This window comes from Solanum pennellii, chromosome 8 (genome assembly GCF_001406875.1).
Source record: "Solanum pennellii chromosome 8, SPENNV200".
In the NCBI taxonomy this organism is placed as follows: Eukaryota; Viridiplantae; Streptophyta; class Magnoliopsida; order Solanales; family Solanaceae; genus Solanum; species Solanum pennellii.
In genome coordinates this window covers 60999383-61019130 of record NC_028644.1, presented here as the reverse complement: position 1 = coordinate 61019130, position 19748 = coordinate 60999383, and the positions used below count along the sequence as shown (strand labels likewise).

The 19748-nt window shown below is 33.2% G+C and overlaps 2 protein-coding genes across 5 annotated transcripts; one reads left to right on the top strand and one right to left on the bottom strand.

Moving 5' to 3' along the window:
• The first annotated feature begins 8625 nt into the window (after positions 1–8625).
• Positions 8626–15216, top strand: LOC107028502. 2 transcript variants are annotated; one of them, XM_015229586.2, is made up of 5 exons: positions 8626–8888; positions 10702–12840; positions 13321–13441; positions 14024–14083; positions 14183–15216. In XM_015229586.2, the coding sequence occupies exons 1-5, from the start codon at positions 8827–8829 to the stop codon at positions 15008–15010; spliced, it is 3210 nt and encodes a 1069-aa protein (XP_015085072.1). In that variant the 5' UTR covers positions 8626–8826; the 3' UTR covers positions 15011–15216. The 2 variants fall into 2 exon arrangements, with proteins under 2 accessions (XP_015085072.1, XP_015085073.1); XM_015229587.2 differs by having other exon boundaries at positions 8735–8888; positions 10697–12840.
• A 174-nt stretch (positions 15217–15390) lies between these two features.
• On the bottom strand, positions 15391–18252 carry LOC107028055 (dnaJ homolog subfamily B member 4). 3 transcript variants are annotated; one of them, XM_015229111.2, is made up of 4 exons: positions 18095–18252; positions 17334–17608; positions 16201–16571; positions 15391–16122 (listed from the first exon to the last, which is right to left on the bottom strand). In XM_015229111.2, the coding sequence occupies exons 2-4, from the start codon at positions 17496–17498 to the stop codon at positions 15684–15686; spliced, it is 975 nt and encodes a 324-aa protein (XP_015084597.1). In that variant the 5' UTR covers positions 17499–17608; positions 18095–18252; the 3' UTR covers positions 15391–15683. The 3 variants fall into 3 exon arrangements, with proteins under 3 accessions (XP_015084597.1, XP_027774732.1, XP_027774734.1); XM_027918931.1 differs by lacking the exon at positions 18095–18252 and adding an exon at positions 17908–18012; XM_027918933.1 differs by lacking the exon at positions 18095–18252 and adding an exon at positions 17713–17878.
• Between the last annotated feature and the right edge of the window lie 1496 nt (positions 18253–19748).

Genomic DNA, 19748 nt, shown 5'->3' with positions numbered 1-19748 from the left:
CATGGGAGGTTCACACAAGTGATAACGTATCAAGCTTGTGACCCACAAATTCTCCCTCTAACCACAACTCTCAAATCCCTTAAGACTACATTGTGAATGCTAATTAAGTTAGAAGGAACATTCCTCTATTTATAGAGTCCTAAACCTTTTCCTACAAGAAAAGGATTAGTCAATCCAAAACCTTTTCCTAAAAGGAAAACCTGTTTATGGTAAGAAATTTAGGTCAAATAAAACCCAACAATTTCAATTAATACTTTTCTTTATAGCATAATATATTTTGCAATTTTTTTAACAAGATTCAAATCTAAAATATATAGACAAATCTCCCTTTTCCAATATGATATCTCGCTTGTGTATCTGATTTCCCATATACATGTGAAGTATACCAGATATATGTATGTAGTATGTATTAAGTGTGATTCACACTTAAAATCTGATATTAAATTACTTATTAAATAGTAAGATAAAATTTCAATCTTTCAAACAATTGTTTTTATTATTTTAAAGGGGTTAATTGATATTATGTTTCTAGCTAAATAGTACTATGATTTAATGATTTTTCAGCTGTAAATTTTGAATTTGGATAAGAAATTATTATAATTACTGTTATTTGTGTTCCAAAATATCATAAATATTGAAGACATTAATTATTATTATTATTTTAATAAGTGAAGTACGTTCCACAAATATGACAAATAAAATAGTTTTATTTCATCCAAATTAGCTTAAAGGTTGTAAGCTATTATTTCTTTGCCCCTGCCCTTTTCTAATCCATTGAATTTGAAAAATAATTTTGAATTTAAATCTTCCCCTACTTCATCCTTTAAGATTTTTTCTCACCTTACCCTTTCCTAATTATCATCCCTAAGCCCATAGTCTTGTTTGATAGGAAAAAAGATAAATATATCTATAAATTATCGTAGATGGTATACATATACCATCCGTTTTACTTTTGAGACATTGATGTTCCTGTCATTCAAAAACTAGAGCATGTATACCCTTAGATTAACGGATATAAACGTGTTATAATTTTATTCACCGATCCGATACTTATTAAATATCGAATTAACGAATAAGATTGTGCCACGTGTCCCTGTTTAGTCTTCCGTTAGAGGGAAGGACATATATGCTTTAGTATTTTGACGGCATGGGCACCAATGTCCCAAAAGTATGACGGATGGTATATGCGTACCATTTATGATAGTTCAGAGGTATATTTATTTTTTTTTCCTTGTTACCTTAATTATATTACTTGTAGTTTGAAATTTTTTCATCTTTGTGAATTTTTTTGTCTTAATTAATGTACTTTGGCTTCGAATATAATGTAGATTAATAGTAGATAATGTACTTTCTAAAAATATGGTCATTAGATTACTGGAATTTTATTTGAATATCGAGTTTTAAATACTAATGTAAGGTACCATGCCTTTATAGAAATATAATTTAATATGGATCAATCCGTCTTTTATCCAATTCATTTTATTATCCTTCCTAATTTTACTTATACAAAATATCGATGGGCTATTGTAGCGACTATTTTCGCCGCTAAAGGTCAAGTTCTTTTGTAGTGAATCTTAGTTGGCAATGCTTAGGTGGAGGAATTAGTTCCATGTGGCTAGCCACGTCACTAAAAAATTGGGGTATTAACTCTTGAGGGTATTTGTGGTCTCTTAGGATAACAACAGGAACATTTTTTATCCCAAAATGTAACGAAGGGTATAAGTGGTCTATTTCACATAGTTCAGGGGAAATTTTGACCCTTTTCCGTTAATTTTAGAGAAAAGACATAAAATTACTATTAAAGTTGTTTTAAAACTATCTAAATCTACCATAGATATACCATTTTGACTAATTTTAACACCATTCGTGTTGTCACAGAATATTGGGCGCGTGAAGGACTGTTGATACAGCTTCATACCAATGTAAAATTGTCATTTGACACTTCCAATTTGCCTTGTTAAAAAAATATAAAAACTCGTATATTAATTATTATTATTTTTAACTTTATTAGGAATAGTTTTTAATTTTTCAAATCTTTTTTCTCATTTTCCCTACCATCATTAGCTTACCCATATTTCTTGGGCATCCATGTTTTCCTTCATTTTTATTTTTATTTTCTCTTTTTCCTTAGTTTAGGCATTTTTTTCCTCCTACAAATAAAGATTGAGATTTGGGAATAGTTAAACTATGAAAAGCTCGATTTTGGAGTAAGAGTTGGAGAAGGTGATGATTTAAATGTTAGATTTTAACTTGGTAATATTTAAGTATTTAGATTTTATTATTTGACGATATTTATTTTCATAAATAAATTAATTGATAATAATTTGACAAATAATTGATAGTGCTGCTGCGAAATCTGCTCCGCCACAATGTGTTTGATGATTGTTGCAGTACGAAGAGAATGGAAAGAACAGAGTTGAGGTGAAAAAGAAAGAGAAAAAGAAAAAAAGAAAAAAAATGAAATACAAAGAAATTATATACACGTGGCGAGTGACTATTAGTGTGTGACATACAAATATTTTTGTATAAGTGGTATTGGGTGAAAATGGGGTATTCATTCTATTTTGAAGTTGTTTAATGGGGTAATAGGACGCCCGAAAAGTTAAGGTGTCTTTTTAAAAAATTCGAGACAACTTTGATGGTGATTTTACGTCTTTCCTCTTTATTTTATATTGTCTTGTTTTCAACTCGCCCATGTACGACCCAACTCACCTACTGGCAATAGAATCAGGAGGTGCCACTACCGTTAACATTTCATTTCGATTCGTTATCACTTCGTTACCATTCCAACAGGCTCCGATTTGGTCTGGCCCTTAATGGAACCGGGAGGAGTAACAAGACAAAAATCGGGTATTACATTTTAGTTTCAGTTCGAGTCCGATCCGACTGCAATTTTTTTTTAATTAAAGCAAATATAGTTGTTGGATAACGAGTATAAGGCCTCACCCAACGACTATTTCAGCCTTCAACTCCCCCACCCCCACCCCTCCCAAAAAAAACACCCCCCTACCCCCATCCCCCAACTTTGTTTAATACCCACAAGTTTTGAAAATTACATTTTTTTCCTAATTTTAACTATAAAAAATCCAAACTTTCATTATTTTTACTCACAACCATTCTTTCTCTTCTATTCTCTCAACTCTCAAGTCTCTAATCTCTATTAAATTATAAATTATTAATTATATTAGTTTGAAAGATTTGGTGGATTACTAGATTGGTCTTTGGAGCAAATTTCAAATTTCAAGCTTCAAGATTCAATTTCATCTATCAATTTTTGGCTTTCGATCATACATATCTACTTTTTAAGTAGACGATTGGTACATTCGTTTCAACTTTCATCTTTTTAGTTTTTATTATTTTGTTATTTATTTGTTCACGTTTGATTTTCATATTATATAAAAATTACTCGCTTTTCATATTTTAATATGGAATTCGGTAAAAACAATGTTTGCAAAGGTAAATGGACTTTTGTTGGTGCGGTCACTAATTTATTTATCAAAAATTTTGAGAAAAATAAAAAATTGATAGTTCTTCTAAATCTAAAACTGAGAAGCAAAACGACTAAGAATAAATACATAAGATTGTACGCATGTCAATGAAATTATTTTTAATATTGATAGTAATATTGAATTAAATCATTATCATGAATCTTTACAAGCTAGGTTTGATAATTTTGACGAATAGAGCCAGCTACAACTACTAGTTTCACTCCCAATCTCGCTACAACTCTCATTCGTTGTCCCGCTCCCGTTCTCCCATACATCCTAGTCAGACTAGGCCCAAATAGAACGTGCTAAAAAATTAATTGTGTTGCAATTTATGACTCAGAATGGAGATAAAACACAAGCTATTTGTAATATATGTAAACATAGAATGAATCATAAAATTGTGGATAAACAAAGTGGAACATGATATTTGAATAATCATTTTAAGAAAAATTTGTATATAATAGCAAAATATTAATTTAAATTAAATGTTATAATATATTTGATTTAATTGTACCCATAGCAAATTGTTGTTATTTCGCCTTTCTCCTAGTGAATCTAGCTCGCCACTCTCGTTCTCTCCCTCGCTCTCTCATTTTTTTTGTCAAACTCAAATTTATAAAATGTGTTTGTATTTGTATAAAATAAGAGAAAATTGTATATATACATACATTTTCGTTCCCCTCTCACCCCTATCCTAGATCTTACTCGACACTCTCCTAGATTTGGCTCGTTCACTCGCCTCTTTCACTTTATACAAAAAACGCAAATGTATAAAATGTGTTTGTGTTTCTATAAAGCGGGAGAAAATTGTATATATACATATATTTTCGTTCCCCTTTCTTCCATCTCCCAGATCTCGCTCGCCACTCTCCCAGACCTCATCCGCTCACTCGCCTCTCGCACTTTTTACAAACACAATGTATACATTCTGTTTGTATAAAGCGAGAGAAAATTGTATATACAAGTACAAATGCATATATTTTTGTCCTATACACTTATGATTATACAAATACGATCTTCGCCTTTCCAGTTTTCTTTTATCTTTCTCTCTTTCTCGCTTTATACAAAAACAAATTGACAATTGATCTTTTGTATATGTATACCAAAGCAGATTATACAACTGCTTTCTTTTGTATATGTATATCGAAATTATGCAACTGCTTCTTTTGTATATGTATAGCAAAATATACATATTTATGTTTGCTATTATGCAAACTATAGCTATAACATATAAATATGATTTTTGAGTTTGCTATATGTGAAAGTAGTTCATCATTTAATGGGATGTTGTAAAAATGTTTCTTTGCATGCTAAAGTTGTAGTTGAAGCTAAAAAGAATGGTGCCACCCTTCTTAATACATTTGTAGGGATAAGAGATTTTAATATGGTCCAAACGCAATTAAATCTTTCTAATGTTTCTAGCTCTAATACACGACTCTTATATAGTAGAGAAAAAGATCTTGAAGAATTAGCTAATATAATTGTTGTTATTGGCTTGCCTTTCAAATTGTGTATAATCCACATTTTAAAGGTTTTACAAGAAACACAAGTAAAAAGGCTATTTTTTTCATCAAGGTCATTATTTTCAATATTTTTGTTGTTTATTTTACTATACTACCTGTAAATTGGTTATTACTTCTGATTTGGATCGTAGTGTCAATGATAATGATTATTCACTATTACTGCCCATTGGATCGATGAAAATTAGATTATGCAAAAAAGAATTTTAGGTTATAAATGTTGTGAAATGCATAAAATCGTGGTTACATAACTCAAACTATTGTAGATGTTTTACAACTATGAAATTTGTGATTAAGTTATATATTAGTGTCACCCTAAATAATGCTTTTAATGATACATCTCTGTTGAAGTACTAAAATTGACTCTTTGCCTTGTTTATATTGATGATTTTCATATTAGGTGTTGCATACATATAAAATTTGATTATTAGAGATGGTATATCAATGTATAATAATGGTTGCATAAAATGTGAAACTGCATGTCATTTTATTTTTAAATGTCAAGTAAAGTCTAGTAATAGAGAATTTGAAAATTATTATCGTGAATTTAATCTTCTCCCTAGAAAAATTTCAACATCAATGTGTACCTGGTGGAATTCTTTATGTGAAATTCTTCAAGTCGCTTATGAATACAGAAAACCTTTACAAAGAGTTTAGAATGCTCATAATTCAATATGGACTATAGACTTAATGAAAATGATTGGAATGACCAAAATAACTTATAGAATTTTTAACAGTTTTTTCTTTAGCTACAAAACAAAATCCTAGACTTTATTATCCAACTATCTACTCTATTTTATCAAATATTTGTGTTATTTCTAGTAAATTTTATAAATTCAAAAGTAAACGAAGATTTGAAGATTTGATAAGAAGACGATTGAAAAATTTTAAAAATATTTTTCATATTCCTCAAATTTATTTAACTGCTTATTTTTTAGACCAAACTTACTAAGATGTAGGTGCATCACAAATGGTTGAAAAAATATATTTAAATTGAGATATTCAAGATTTTGAAACACCTAACTTGACAACAATAAAAGATACTATAAAAATTGAAGCTAGAAAATTTTATGACTTGTATAATTCTCATAGAAAATGTGTAGTACGTAATGAAGAATATGAGACTTCTAGGTGTAGATATAATGAAGGTAATATTGATGATATGCTAGATTCTCATGAGAATTAACAAGATTTTGATACATATATTAATCACCGTACAAAAACTATTAAGGATTCACAAGGTTTACCCGATCTTCTAAATTGGTGGAGCAATTGCAGCAAAGATTTCCAAAACTTCAACTGGTATCTCAGGATGTGTTAGCTATTCAAGCATCTTCAGTAGCTTCGGAAAACGCTTTTAGTTCAGCAAGATTTCAAATTGGAGAGCATAGATATTCATTAGCATCAGACAGTTTGGACATATCGATATTATTTAGAGATTGGTTTTATAATGGCGAGAGAATGAGTTATGGGCGTCCAACTTTACCTACCCAATTTTGAAAATAATATTGATGAAATGTTGCAAAATTTTAGTGACGACACATTGATGCATTAAAGGAACTAGCCGATCAACCAATTTCAAATCATGTTATTAGAAAAATGCTAAATGATTTAAGACAAGACTGACTTGGTAACATGAGCTATTAGTATGATAATTGGAGGTCTAATTCAAACGATACCCTTCCTAGAAGTGATTATGTAAATTAGGTCCTCTACTAATATTGTAACTCAAATTCTAATATTTAATTTTTATTAATAAAACTATAGGGTATTCGCCTTAGGTTTTTTTTATATATATATTATTGCCTTAAATTCTAATACAAAGTCTTTTTTAAAATTTATATTTTCAATTTCAAATGACAAAGTTGAAACTTAAAAATTTCAACTTTCAATTTTTAAAGCTTGAAATATAAACATTTAAACTTTTAAAGTTTGAAATTTAAACTTTTAAACTTTAAAAGTTTGAAATTTAAATTTTTAGAGTTTTAAATTTTATGATGTAAAGTTTAAAATTAAATTTAAAAAGCAATATTTTGTAATTTATTTCTTCTAAATTAGACTTTTAAAAGAAAATTTTTGTAACTTTTAATTTATTTTTTTTTTAAAAAAAAGAGTTGTTATCTTGATTTACCAGTTGGTCCCGATACAGTATCAGTTTGAGACGATACAACGTATAAATTCTAAAACTATCGGTACCGGTCTAATCTGATTCCGGCCTTTTCCGCTTGTGGACACCTGTTCCAGACTTTTTCTGCCTGGTGGGCACCAATTTCGGTTGGTGCCAGTCCGATAGTTCCGTTACCGGTTCTGCTGCCAGCCGTACCTACTTGCCACTTGTTGAGACTAACAATATTGTTTTTTTGCTTATTTTTATCACCTTTTATTTTATTTTTTAATTTTTTTAAATTAATGACACTTAAGTGGTTTAATGGGCCAAGGCCCAAATTATTTTTGATCTTGTTCGATTCATGAAATACTTGCGTTTTTAGCAATAAAACAAATATATTTTCTCCGTCGCTGAATAGAACAGAGGTCACGAGGCTCATGAAATACTTGAGTTTTTAGCAATAAAATACATGTATTTTCTCCGCCGCTGAATAGAATAGGAGGTCACAACTCACGAGACTCATGAAGTACTGGCGTTTTTTGCAATAAAACACATATATTTTCTCCGCCGCTGAATAGAACGGGAGGTCACGAGTTTTTACCCAATTGAAGAAATTCTAAATCTTCTGGCCTCTTTATGTTCTTGATTTTTTTTTTATGAAATCTAAATTTCTTTATGAATTTTTCATATGCGTAAATTACATTCATAGATGCTTAAGAGTAACTCACCTTGATGATTACTCTATATTAGGAATCTCTTTGAAAGTTTATAGAACAAATGGGCTTTTGATCATTTCCTATATCCCAGAATGGTTATTTACATATCCATCAAAAGTATCCATTTTTGTGAATCGCAACGTCAACATTTAACATTTTTCAAAATTCTGCTTCACCAAGGTGCGATGAAGACCGTGACCTTAAGTAGTTGCGACTCTCAGTCCTTCTGGCGTGGCACACTTTGTGTCATATTGTAAGTATTATCTCTATTGTTCTTCTTCTAGACTCACTTGTATGAATATTAGGATATCTAAATGTATATAAAAATTTAAACGATTAAAATATTTTTTTAGGTTTGAACAATAAATGATTGAGATTATTTATTCTTTAACATTTGAATGTGCATAATTTATTTATTTTACATAATAGACATACAACTAAAAGTAGTTGTTTCTACTATTATTGTTAGTGAATCTTTATTATATGTTTTTGAAAGTTTTTAATCACATACATTTGCTAAGAACATGTGATTTATCAATGCGACTTCTTATAATATTTCGATATATTCTATACAAACTATTATTTGCTTAAAATTGTATAAGAATCAGAGAAATTTTTATAGTCTTTCAATATAAGAAATTTTTGTAACTATGAAAAAAATTCAACAAAAAAAATTCTATATTACGAATTAAAATAAAACTTTGATTTCATATCAATTTAATTTCAAATCATATCCGAACGAAGTTAAATCTCAAACCTATTTAGGCCTTTTATCTCATAGATGGAGGATAAGAATTTATGGCTATTTGTGCAATAGAAAGGTTTAGGGCCCAAAATATGGTTCAAAGGCTCTTGTGAATCTGTATCGCCTTCGCCGCTATTTAAATTGGGTTTTCTAGGGCTTTTTTTTATTATTTTCCCAATAAAATGAAGATAAAGCTTAGCCTCAGCTCAGCTCCCAATTCTCTCTTCTTCTTCGTCTCTATCCAAAATGTATGTGGGCAGCTCAGTTTTTGGTGTTTCTAGCTGTTTTACTCCGTTTTCTTGCTGATTTGAGGTAACTATCGTTTGACCAATCTTGTGATTTTTTAAATTTTTTTTCTGTTCAAGATTGTGTTTTTTCGATACCCTTTAAGGATTTGGATTGGGATGATACGTTGCGTTTCTTGATTTTTGATGTTATCATCTGGGTTTGGTAGGTAAAGGTGAACTTCTGATTGTGGAGGTTTAATTTGTCATTTTTTGTTTTGGGTGGGGAGGGGGGAATTGGGGGTTTTGTAGTTTTGGTAGTTCTGTTTATCAAATTCGATTTTAGTTCTGCTCATATAGTTAAAAAGATTTATACCCTTTTGTCTATTTGTATGTTTCTCTTTGCCTGCAAGTGCTGTTACTAATTTATCTGACCCTTGATATGTTTTATCTATGTAAGTTCTTTTTTGCCCTGCAAGTGGTGTTTCGGAATTGTGGTAACTATAGGATCTTGGATATCCTTGAAAGATTGGGAACTAGGGTTTCGGTTTGAGATGTTTTGAGGATTATGGGTTGGATATGCAAAGGTCTTGTTTTTGGAACTGGATGTGTTTGTTTTGAAAGCTTATGACTTGTCTTTTGGAGTTCTCTATTAGTTGTGTGATGGGTTTCTATTGGGTATGCAAAGGTCTTGTTTCTGGTACAAGATGTTTTTATCTTGAAAGCTTATGACTTGTCTTTTGGAGTTTTTTATTAGTTGTGTGGAAAGTTGGGTTTTTATTGGAATGATTTTACTTTAGATGTATTCTTTGGTCTGTCTGTCTCCTACTTATGGGGATTATCAGCTATCTTTGCTCATTTTGGATGTTTGGATTGACAGCAGTCCTTGCAAAGTGCTGCATGAATTCCTTATTTAAATAACTTTTGATTTTTAGAACATTCAAATGTTAAATAATAAAATAATTAGAGAAATCCGTAACTCTCAGATGGAGCTGTCATAATGGAATGTGAATATTTCATTGGTACGCTAGGTTGCTTTTATAGAATATTAAGCTTTCAAATTCTAGAACTTCGAACATTTTTCTTGTTTAGGTGGGGCTCTACCACTTAAAGTTGTATAATTACTGCCACGGCTTACCACTTTAGGGTTGTAAATTGATGCTACTGATTTTTTTACATCTTTTCTTTCTGCAACATGAATTATCTTGTCTCTCTGCAAGAATTAATTTGAGATTCTTCTCTTCTCCTTCCAACCGATGCTCTTTTAACTTATGGACTTTACTTTGTCTGGAACTCACTGTTGTGTCCTTTGAGACTGTTTGGCTAACATTGGATGTGCTTGTGATGTATTTTAGCATAAACCCCTGGGATGCTAAATTCTCTAGTTCTTAGAAGTCATGGGGTGCTGCATTCTTCTCAAATATGGACACCAAGTGGCTTGGCACCTCGTATGGATGGCACAAGTAGCAGCATATATGTATCTAGTACATATATTTTGACATAATTAATCTAATATTACGCAGTGAGCCTGGTGCGAATGTCTTTCTTTTTTGTCTGAGAGGCACACACACTTCGCTTAATTGCTTATGTGTCATCTATGCCAAGCTGTGTATATTAGTGTTATGGTGTTTTGTCTAATTTTGAAGCTGTGGTGGTTGGTTTGTCGATCCTTTCTGAATATGCGAATCAGATTTCTATTTCCTTTTTTGAGGGGTTTCCTTTTTGTTTTTTCTTTTTTTTTTCATGGCTTTGATATGTGGGGCTTCCTTTCCTTTCAAAAGGGGTTCATTATTTTCCTTGCTGCTTCTCTGTGTGCATAGATCTTCTTGTTCTATTGAATAAATCAGATTTGGAGGAAGAAGATGGTGTAAATAACATGGTGTCTTTATTTTAAAGTGCAGGCCCTCCGTCCACACACTGTGTTATTTTGTCATGTCCAGCGATCTTGTTTCTCAGCAATTTTCAGGACCACCTGATGGTCAGCTCATTCAAATGGATCATGTTTCCAATAATCCGGACTCTATAGCACATATGCAGACCAGTATCATTGGACACGTGCCAACTTCACAGCAGCTTGTTTGGTCAAATGAGCCTACAGCCAACAGATTTAATACTTCAGTTCCTGTGAATCAGTTGGGGCCAATGGGACCCAGAATGAACTCTCAACACTTCATGTTGTCACATCAGCAGACTGGAGGAGATAGATATGTGCCAAATAGTCCAGGTGTGCAGAAATCATCAGTACTCACCAAGCGCAAGGCTGAGATGTCATCAATGCCGCATGGTTCTACACCTCAGGTGTCATCAATGCCAAATAAGCGGACTGCACAGGGAACTTTTTTGTCTGCGTCTCCAGGTTTTGTGCAGCAATCTTCTGCTATTAAGAAACCTGGACAGCAACAGTCAAAGTTAACTTTGGGAGGTTCAACTAGTGTTCCTGCGTCAACCAAGAAATTGACCCGAAATGAATCCATATCCAATAGAACTGCCTCCCAGCGGTCACAGACTCCAAAAGGACGCTCAATTCAAGTTGAGCCGACCTCCAAGGCGCAGTCTGAGTCCTCTGATGCCATTAGGTCCAAAATGAGAGAATCACTTGCTTCAGCTCTGGCTATGGCTTGCCAGAATCCAGCTGCCAAGGATCTGAGTGAAGCAGTGGGTTCTCAGCCTTCACAACTGGATGTAACTACGACAACTGCCAATGAAGGTCTACCCCAAAGCTCTGATTCACACGTTCCTCAAAACTCTGGTGATGTACTTCCTTCAATTGGTCCTTTTCCTGTTGATACAAATAATGACGGTCATAGTTTGTCTCTTGGGCTTCATGATGATGTGAGCATGGGAAATTCTGTACCTTGCTCTACAGAATTTGAGTTGCATGTGGACGATGTTCCCTTCAGTGACAATTTCTTTGTCAAAGATGAACTCTTGCAAGGGAATGGTCTCACTTGGGCAATGGATCTAGATATGCATTTAAGAGAAACTGATTTCCTCCAGGATGCTGAAAAGGCCAATTTGTTTGATGAGGATGTGGTTGAAGATAAAGGTGAGCATGCAAAATCATCTCCCGAAGATTTAGCTTTGCACATTGAGGCGGAACTTTTTAAATTGTTTGGAGGTGTGAACAAAAAATATAAAGAGAGGGGCAGGTCTCTTCTCTTCAACCTAAAAGATCGCAGTAATCCTGAACTGAGAGAGAGAGTGATGTCAGGTGAGATACCTCCGGATAAGTTATGTTCAATGACTGCTGAAGAACTTGCTTCGAAAGAGCTATCTGAGTGGCGGGTGGCAAAAGCCGAGGAACTTGCTCAGATGGTTGTTTTACCTGATAATGCAATTGACATGAGACGTTTGGTTAAGAAAACTCACAAGGGTGAATATCAGGTTGATTTTGAGCGGGATGATAATAATATTGCATCTGAGATATCTGCAGGTTCAAATGTCACGCAGTTTATGCCGAAGAAAGATAGGGGGAGAAATTCTGGCCCTTCTGGTAAGGATGAGTTAGGAAGTAAAGAAAATCTTACCAGCCAACGTAATAACTCAGAAAAGCAAGATGTGAAAGACAGCTTGGTAATTCCAGCTGATGGGGCTGATTTGTTGCAGGGGATGGTTGTAGAAGAATTCAAGAATGCGGAACTTCTTCCTCCTATTGTTTCCTTAACTGAATTCATGGAATCACTTGATTCTGAACCTCCTTTTGATAACCTGCCTGTTGAAGACAATCATTCTGCCCTTCTTCCAGAAAAAGGAAGTTCCGAGGACCCTAACAATGCTGTGGGTTCTGGTCTAGCCGCTAAATACCCTGTTGTTGCTTCTGAAGACAAATCTCTTGAAGGGGTCAAGAATCATGTAGAGCAAAAAGAGTCTCTGGTATCTGCGGGAAGCCCTGTAGTAAAGAAAGTAACTAGTTCTGGTGATTTGAGCCCTATCAAGATGACAGGACCACATGGTAGTGTTTCTAGAGTTCCATGTATCTGGGAGGGGGAACTGCAGCTTACTATTTCATCCTTGGTTACAGTCTTTGGTTCGTTTAGAAGGTATGCCTGTTCTTTAAAATCGCTTACCAGATCCTTTCAATTACTATATATTATGTTGCTCTTGTATATTATAGTGCACTGTAGTCACGCTTGAGTCTCTACAGGCCGTTTCTTTCATTCTATTTTCACGCTTGAGTCTCTACAGGCCGTTTCTTTCATTCTATTTTCTCTGAATTTTAGTACCATGATATTTTTCTCTCTCTTCTTGATAATTGATAGCTCTTGAAAATTCTCTCTGCTGGACGAATGAATTTCAACTGCAATTGCATGTTCTTGTATGCTTTGGATTAGTTTTCCTTTATTTTCTCTGTGTAGTGCTTTGTTTTGAATTTCCTGAGTGGATTCTCTATTTCTGGAGTCAATTTCCTTTATTTCTGTGTGTATTCCCTTCTAGAACATTTAAGTTGCACTTGTTGGTTATAACTTCACAAGTGGTGCTAACAAGACTGGCATTTCTTCTTCTATTATCTTCTATTTCAGTGGTGAAAAGACACCAACTAACGGGTGGCCAAGCTCTCTTGAGATCAAGGGTAGAGTTCGACTTGATGCATTTGAGAAATTTCTTCAAGAGCTTCCTATGTCACGAAGTCGTGCAGTCATGGTATCTTATGGTTCCCCTTCCTTTGTTGTAGTTGGTCTTTTCTGCCATACTTCAGGTTGCAGATTATTGCAGACAGTGTGTAGGTTTTTATTATTTTTTGATGACTTGCGTTGTCGAACCAAGAATGTATATTCCAGCTATTGGGAATATAGTGATATGCAATATATGGTTGCTGAATGGTTTGTGACCATATGTCCTTTCTACTCTCTTAACTTTTTACTGGATGATTTGCCTTTTGGGTCGAGCTGTGGATGGAAATGTTGTGAGTTGAATAATGGAAGGCTCTACAGATTTTCTTTAACTCCCTCAAATTTTAGGCTTTTTCAATGTCAGAGATATCAAACTTTCTATTGTTTTAAGATAAAATCAACGTATCACTCAACTTTACGCAGTATTTAGCTATTTGTAACAAGTATTTAGTCTGCGCAAAAATACAACTTTTCGACTCGTTTGGCTTAGCCATCAATCTTAAACCAAAGTGGATGAATGTCAAGTTGTAACAAAAAATCTTAGCTTATGCTTTACATAAATTGCAAAAGATCTTCAAATACGTTGTGCTAATCATATTTACATATGATGCAGGTTGTTCAATTTGTTTTGAAGGATAAGTCATCTGAGAGGGAACGGGCAGACCTATCTGAGGTACCAATCTGAGTTTATTTTCCGTTTCTTAGCAATTCTTGTTCAGTAAAATTAGTTTAAGTCTATGGTTGATTTGCTTACTGGGTCTTTCGATAATAGGCAGTGCATTCCTACGCTTCAGATGAGAGGTTGGGGTTCGCGGAACCTGCTCCAGGAGTGGAACTATATCTGTGTCCACCACACATACTCGATATGATAAGCAAACACCTTTCCAAAGACCCTAAAGAGCTATATGATTCTACAGATAATGGTCTAATTGGCGTAGTTGTATGGAGAAAACTTCATATAAGTTCAACAATATCACCTAACTCGTCTTCACACCATAAACACAGTTTGAAAAAACAACAGGGAGGACAACAGCATGAAAAAGCTGGAAACGTTAATGTAAATTCGATCCCTATGCCCATGTCTGTGAAAAATGATCCTGCAATGGATGATGACGATGACATCCCACCTGGGTTTGGTCCCAAAGCTGGTCGTGACGATGATGATTTGCCTGAGTTTAATTTTTCTGGCAACGTAAATGCTTCTAGGCCTAGGCACCCATCTCAAAACATGTACCACCATGGGTCAAGAATGAACCCATATAACCAAACACCCCCTTCTCGCCCTGTAGACCAAATGAGGGAACTTATACTAAAGTATGGACAAACTGGTGCTAACAATGTTGGTCCTGGAAATTCATCGTGGAATGACGATGATGATGACATCCCTGAGTGGCGGCCACAAGCCCCTCCACCCTTGCAGCGTCCTCCATATCCATTAGGCCATAATTTTCCGCAGCACTTGGCTCATCAGGGACCATTGGCAACACCTATGCAACCACCTATTAATAATGGTATACCAAACAGGCCACAAATTATGTCACCCAGAGGGCCATATCAAGTTGATTGGAGAAGGGATCAATCAAGGGGTAGGGGGTTCTGAAGTTTTTTCATTTTGATAGTTCAGTGTTAGACATGATGTAAATTCTGAATCTTTGTTGTGTTTGGCTTTTTCTAGACTAGGTGTCTTAGCCTTTATTTTAGATGCTTAAAACTATAGTTTATACTGTACTTGTTCAGCATAATGGCAAGGGACTATGTGATCTCTTTTAGCTGTTTTATTGTCATTTTATCTCACCAAAAACATCATTCTGTTTCTCAAATGTGTAGGTTTTTTTTTCTTCTACAAATGCTTTTTGAGAAAAGTATACTTAAAAATGTTTTGAGGTTTTTTTTTTTTGTATTTATTGTTTAAACTCATATTGCTTCTCATATAAAACAATATGAAAATGAAATACGATAGTAAATAAGTCACGATAAAAATAGTATGAATGTCATCTTAATTGAAATGTTAGTAATATAGACTCAATATCCTGACATTCTACATCACATCAGTCAGCACTAAAGGAGAAATATCAATTTTTACAAACTTATAATTGACAACAAGCCCCTTTTGCTAATCTTTAAAAACTTTTTTAGTTTCCTTTTACAAATGAATGAATGAACCATAGTAAAATACTGTATATTTCTAATGTGATTCTTCTGCTTTAATTTACACCAGCTTCTTCGAATTTTTGATTCCTCTTCAATGATCTGGAATTTCTGCGAGGACTTTCTCAGCCAGCCAAAGCGCGTTTGAGGGCTGTTCGTTGATCAGTTGTCAATCTATTAGGGAATTTAACATCAAACTTGATCTTTAGAACACCTCTATTGCCAGGTTCCCTTGTGATTGGCATACCTTCTTTTGCAAGCACAAGTTCATAACCTGGTTTCACAATTTCATTGACTGGAATCGTCAATGCACGACCATCTAGCGTTGTTAGTTTTACAGTGGTTCCTCCCAATGCCTCTGCTAGTGTTACTTTATAGTCTCTCATAAGGTCATTACCATCTCTCTTGTAAACGTCATGACACTTCTCGTCGATTACAAATACAAGGTCTGCTGGAAGCTGGTTCAACTGCTCATTTCCTTTGTCTGGAAATGTTATCTTTGTGCCTTTTCTCCAGCCAGGTTTTACATCAATAGTTAAAATTTCTGATTCCGTCACTAACCTCCTGCAATAACAACTCTCGTATTATGTCTCAACAGAGAGAGAGAGAGAGCAAGACAGAGAGATATTGCAAAGTGCTTACCCATTCGTTCCAACTACAGTTCTAGATATCTTCATTTTCCTCGTCGAGCCAGAATAAAGTTCTTCAAGGCTGCAAGGCAATTTACTCTCAACTGGTGGCGGTTTCTTGGGCATATTAGCACCAGTTCCATCACTAGCTGGCCTGAAAATGTTCTCACTCCCACCAAATCCCGCGAAACCACTGCCTTCTGATGAGAATCGCGTTGACTTAACTCCAGTTGATCCAAATCCAAAGGGACTGCTCCCAAAAAATTCTGCAAAAATGTCCTCAGCGTTTCGAGGATGATTGCTACATCCAGGGGATGGCATCTCTTTTAGTCCTTCTTCACCATATTGATCAAAGACTTGTCTTTTATCAGGATCACTTAAAATCTGAAGAAATGAGTAAAACTTGATAGTTAGAAATGACACTCATTCTTCTATATCTACAATTATCGATTCACAATTGGTTAAAGGTGTCGATTACAACAGATGCAGAAGGTCATAGAGACACTACACTAAGACAGGAACACAATCAATTCTACCATAACAAAGGTCAGATCATCCGATAACAAAGGAAAGAGCTTTCAGTTATACAACATTCCTAAAGGATAGTAAAAAGGACTAACGTTTCGATCCTTCTATCATAATTTTCATAAACTAAACTTTAAGTAACACATTTTCTTCTCAAATTTAGCACAAACTGTTCACAAAGATCAAACCTTCAAAACATTTCTAAAAGAAAAGGCGTTACAAGTTACACCTAAGAAACAACAGAATCAATCAAAAACCACCCTTGTGGTCTTCAAGTTGCACCAAGAAACTATATAAAATCATCAAATGCATAACAATAACTCAATTTTTTCTGCATTATGATTTTACTTAAACCTTCAAAAAGTTTCTATAAAAGAAAAGCAATTACGCGTCACACCTAAGAAAAAAACAGAATCAATCAAAAACCACCCTTGTGCACTTCAACTTGCCCCAAGAATCTAACTCTAACCACCAAAGTCTTCAAACACAAAACAATAACTCAAGTTTATCTGCATTATTATGATTATATCTAAACGCGTGATTCTGAACATTTCTATATATATATATATATATATATATATATATGCACATTAAACAAAAGAAAAGGTAAGTGTAACAAACTTCATAAGCCTCAGATATTTCCTTGAATTGAGCCTCAGCTTCCTTCTTGTTGTTTGGATTCTTATCAGGATGCCATTTCATTGCCAATTTTCTATAAGCTTTCTTTAGATCATCCTCCGTCGCTGTCTTCCCAACGTTCAACACGTTATAATAATCCACCCCCATTTTCCCTCAACCTAAACCCAATTTCTTCTGAATATGTACTTCCAATTATCAAAAATTCAAACAACTCCTTATCTTTCCCAGCAGTTCAGCAAAAAGGGGTCCTTTAGAAACTGCATTTTCAATAAAAATTAACCAAATCAAAGCATGAAAAACAAGAAAATTCCTGAACCAATTCAAGATTATCAATATTGTCCCAACAAGTTTAAGCAGATACCCAAATCAAAGCAACACAAGTGGGGTTTGGGGAGGGTAGAGCGTACAAAAATCTTAACACTAGAGAGGCTATTTTCCGAAAGACCCTTGAGATACCATAAAAATGAAAATTCCAATTCTTGATTATGTAAAAGATTCAAATCTTTTTTTCAAAGCGGAGTAAAAGGGGTCTTTATTATCAAGTTTTAGCACATACCCAAATCAAGATTAGGCATAAAAAAAATGAAAATTCCAATTCTTGATTATGCAAAAGATTCAATCTTTTTTCAAAGTAGAGTAAATGGGGGCTTTAAAATCAAGTTTCAACTCATACATATAATAAAAATGAAAATTCCTATTTTTGTTAATTATAAATTTTCAAATTCCTATCTTTCAGTACATACCTTTATCAATAATCCCAAGCAAAATTTGAAAAGTTTGTGAAATATATAGAAAATTGGATATTTCTTAATTTTTTTTTCTTTGTTGCAAGTGTTTAACCACAAATGTTGTTTCAGCTTTACTATTTTTCTGACATTTTTAACGATAATAACGGAATCTAATTGCTATACGAGAAAAATGTTATTCCAAAATTCTTGGTGTTCTCCTTTCTAACCATACTTCTCTTCTATGGTTGAGATGTCAATTTTATATTCCACTAATTTTATCGAGTCGATTTTTCATACGATTATTAAATAAATATTTATAAATTTTCTATTTGGTTCTAATTTCAAATTTATTATACGGATAGAGTATTTTAATAGTGGTACGGATATGTTACATGACTTATGATATGTAATAGTATACTTTTGGTGATTATAAATTTGATAATTACCAATAAAAAAAAGTGTGGTTGTGTTTAGTATGAACAAAATGTGTTTTAGGAAAATAAGTGATTTTTTTTTTAATTTTCTTGCGTGTTGTATATAAGCAAAAAATATTATTTTAATATAGTTGTATATAAGCTAGACAAATGTGTCCTTCGGGATGACTTAGTTGGTTTGGTGGGTGGTTATCCGCACAGATGACTCGGGATTGATTACCCCTTAATGCCTTCTTAGTCGAGCCTGTCGTATAGAAATTGCCCAGTGCGATTTGCATCCCCAGTGTAATTTGCGAGCTATTACATAAGGGTTACCCAGTAGGAACAAAGTGCTCACCACACATGCTCACTCAAAAGGCAAAAGGTTGTAGCGGACTGGGGTTCAAAAAAAATATAAATTTGGATGCCACTTATAAAATTTGTTGTTCTTATATTCATTTGGAAAATTATTTTTTCTCATTTGAAGAAATTTATTTTTCGAGAAAAAATGATTTAAATTTTTTTTGACTAGTTAACATAAAAAAAAATAATCAAATTATTTGTTGTTGACATGATCGTTATATATTAAAGAATTAGATTATCATATTTAATTATTTATTGAGATAATTTATTCAATATTGATCTCAATCATTTGTCCAAAACAATTGTACTGTATCTATGGATCTTATCGAACTTAAAATTGATTTTTTTTTACCATTTAATATTCAAAATTCTTATCGAAACCCTGAATATCTATAGAATTGAGATAAGATTTCTTAGAGCAAGTTCATGATCTAGGCATTTAGGAAATAGTTCACAAGTAGAATAAACATATACCTATTACACTTGCTTAACCTTATGCATTCATCTTAATTAGAGCTAATCCCATTTTAAAAATAGGGCAGGGATTACAGTAATTTGAGTAGGTAAGTAAGTAGAATTGAAAATTTCTTGATTATTCTCTCTATTTTAATTTATGTAACGTAATTTTTTTAGTTTATTTTAAAAAGAATATCTCATTCATATTTGTACATTACTTTATTGGGCATAGCTCTTTCTATGTACTACAACATTAATCTATTAACCTAATACATCTTTTCAAATACATAATAAATCCAACAATAATGCATAGAATACTTTATCTAAATCATAACATGTCATCATAATTCTCTATGTATAAAAGATATATATATATATATATATATATATATACATATACATATACATATATATATATACATATACATATACATATA

What these genes read in the sequence shown, in the direction of transcription:
- LOC107028502 (XM_015229586.2), top strand. Translation starts at nt 8,827, where the DNA reads ATGTGGGCAGCTCAGTTTTTGGTGTTTCTAGCTGTTTTACTCCGTTTT. An exon ending in CGTTTTCTTGCTGATTTGAG is followed by an intron (nt 8,889 to 10,701) that starts GTAACTATCGTT and finishes TTTAAAGTGCAG; the next exon opens with GCCCTCCGTCCACACACTGT. An exon ending in AACGGGCAGACCTATCTGAG is followed by an intron (nt 14,084 to 14,182) that starts GTACCAATCTGA and finishes TTTCGATAATAG; the next exon opens with GCAGTGCATTCCTACGCTTC.
- LOC107028055 (XM_015229111.2), bottom strand. Translation starts at nt 17,498, where the DNA reads ATGGGGGTGGATTATTATAACGTGTTGAACGTTGGGAAGACAGCGACG. An exon ending in AAATATCTGAGGCTTATGAA is followed by an intron (nt 16,572 to 17,333) that starts GTTTGTTACACT and finishes TCATTTCTTCAG; the next exon opens with ATTTTAAGTGATCCTGATAA. An exon ending in ACTGTAGTTGGAACGAATGG is followed by an intron (nt 16,123 to 16,200) that starts GTAAGCACTTTG and finishes TTGTTATTGCAG; the next exon opens with GAGGTTAGTGACGGAATCAG.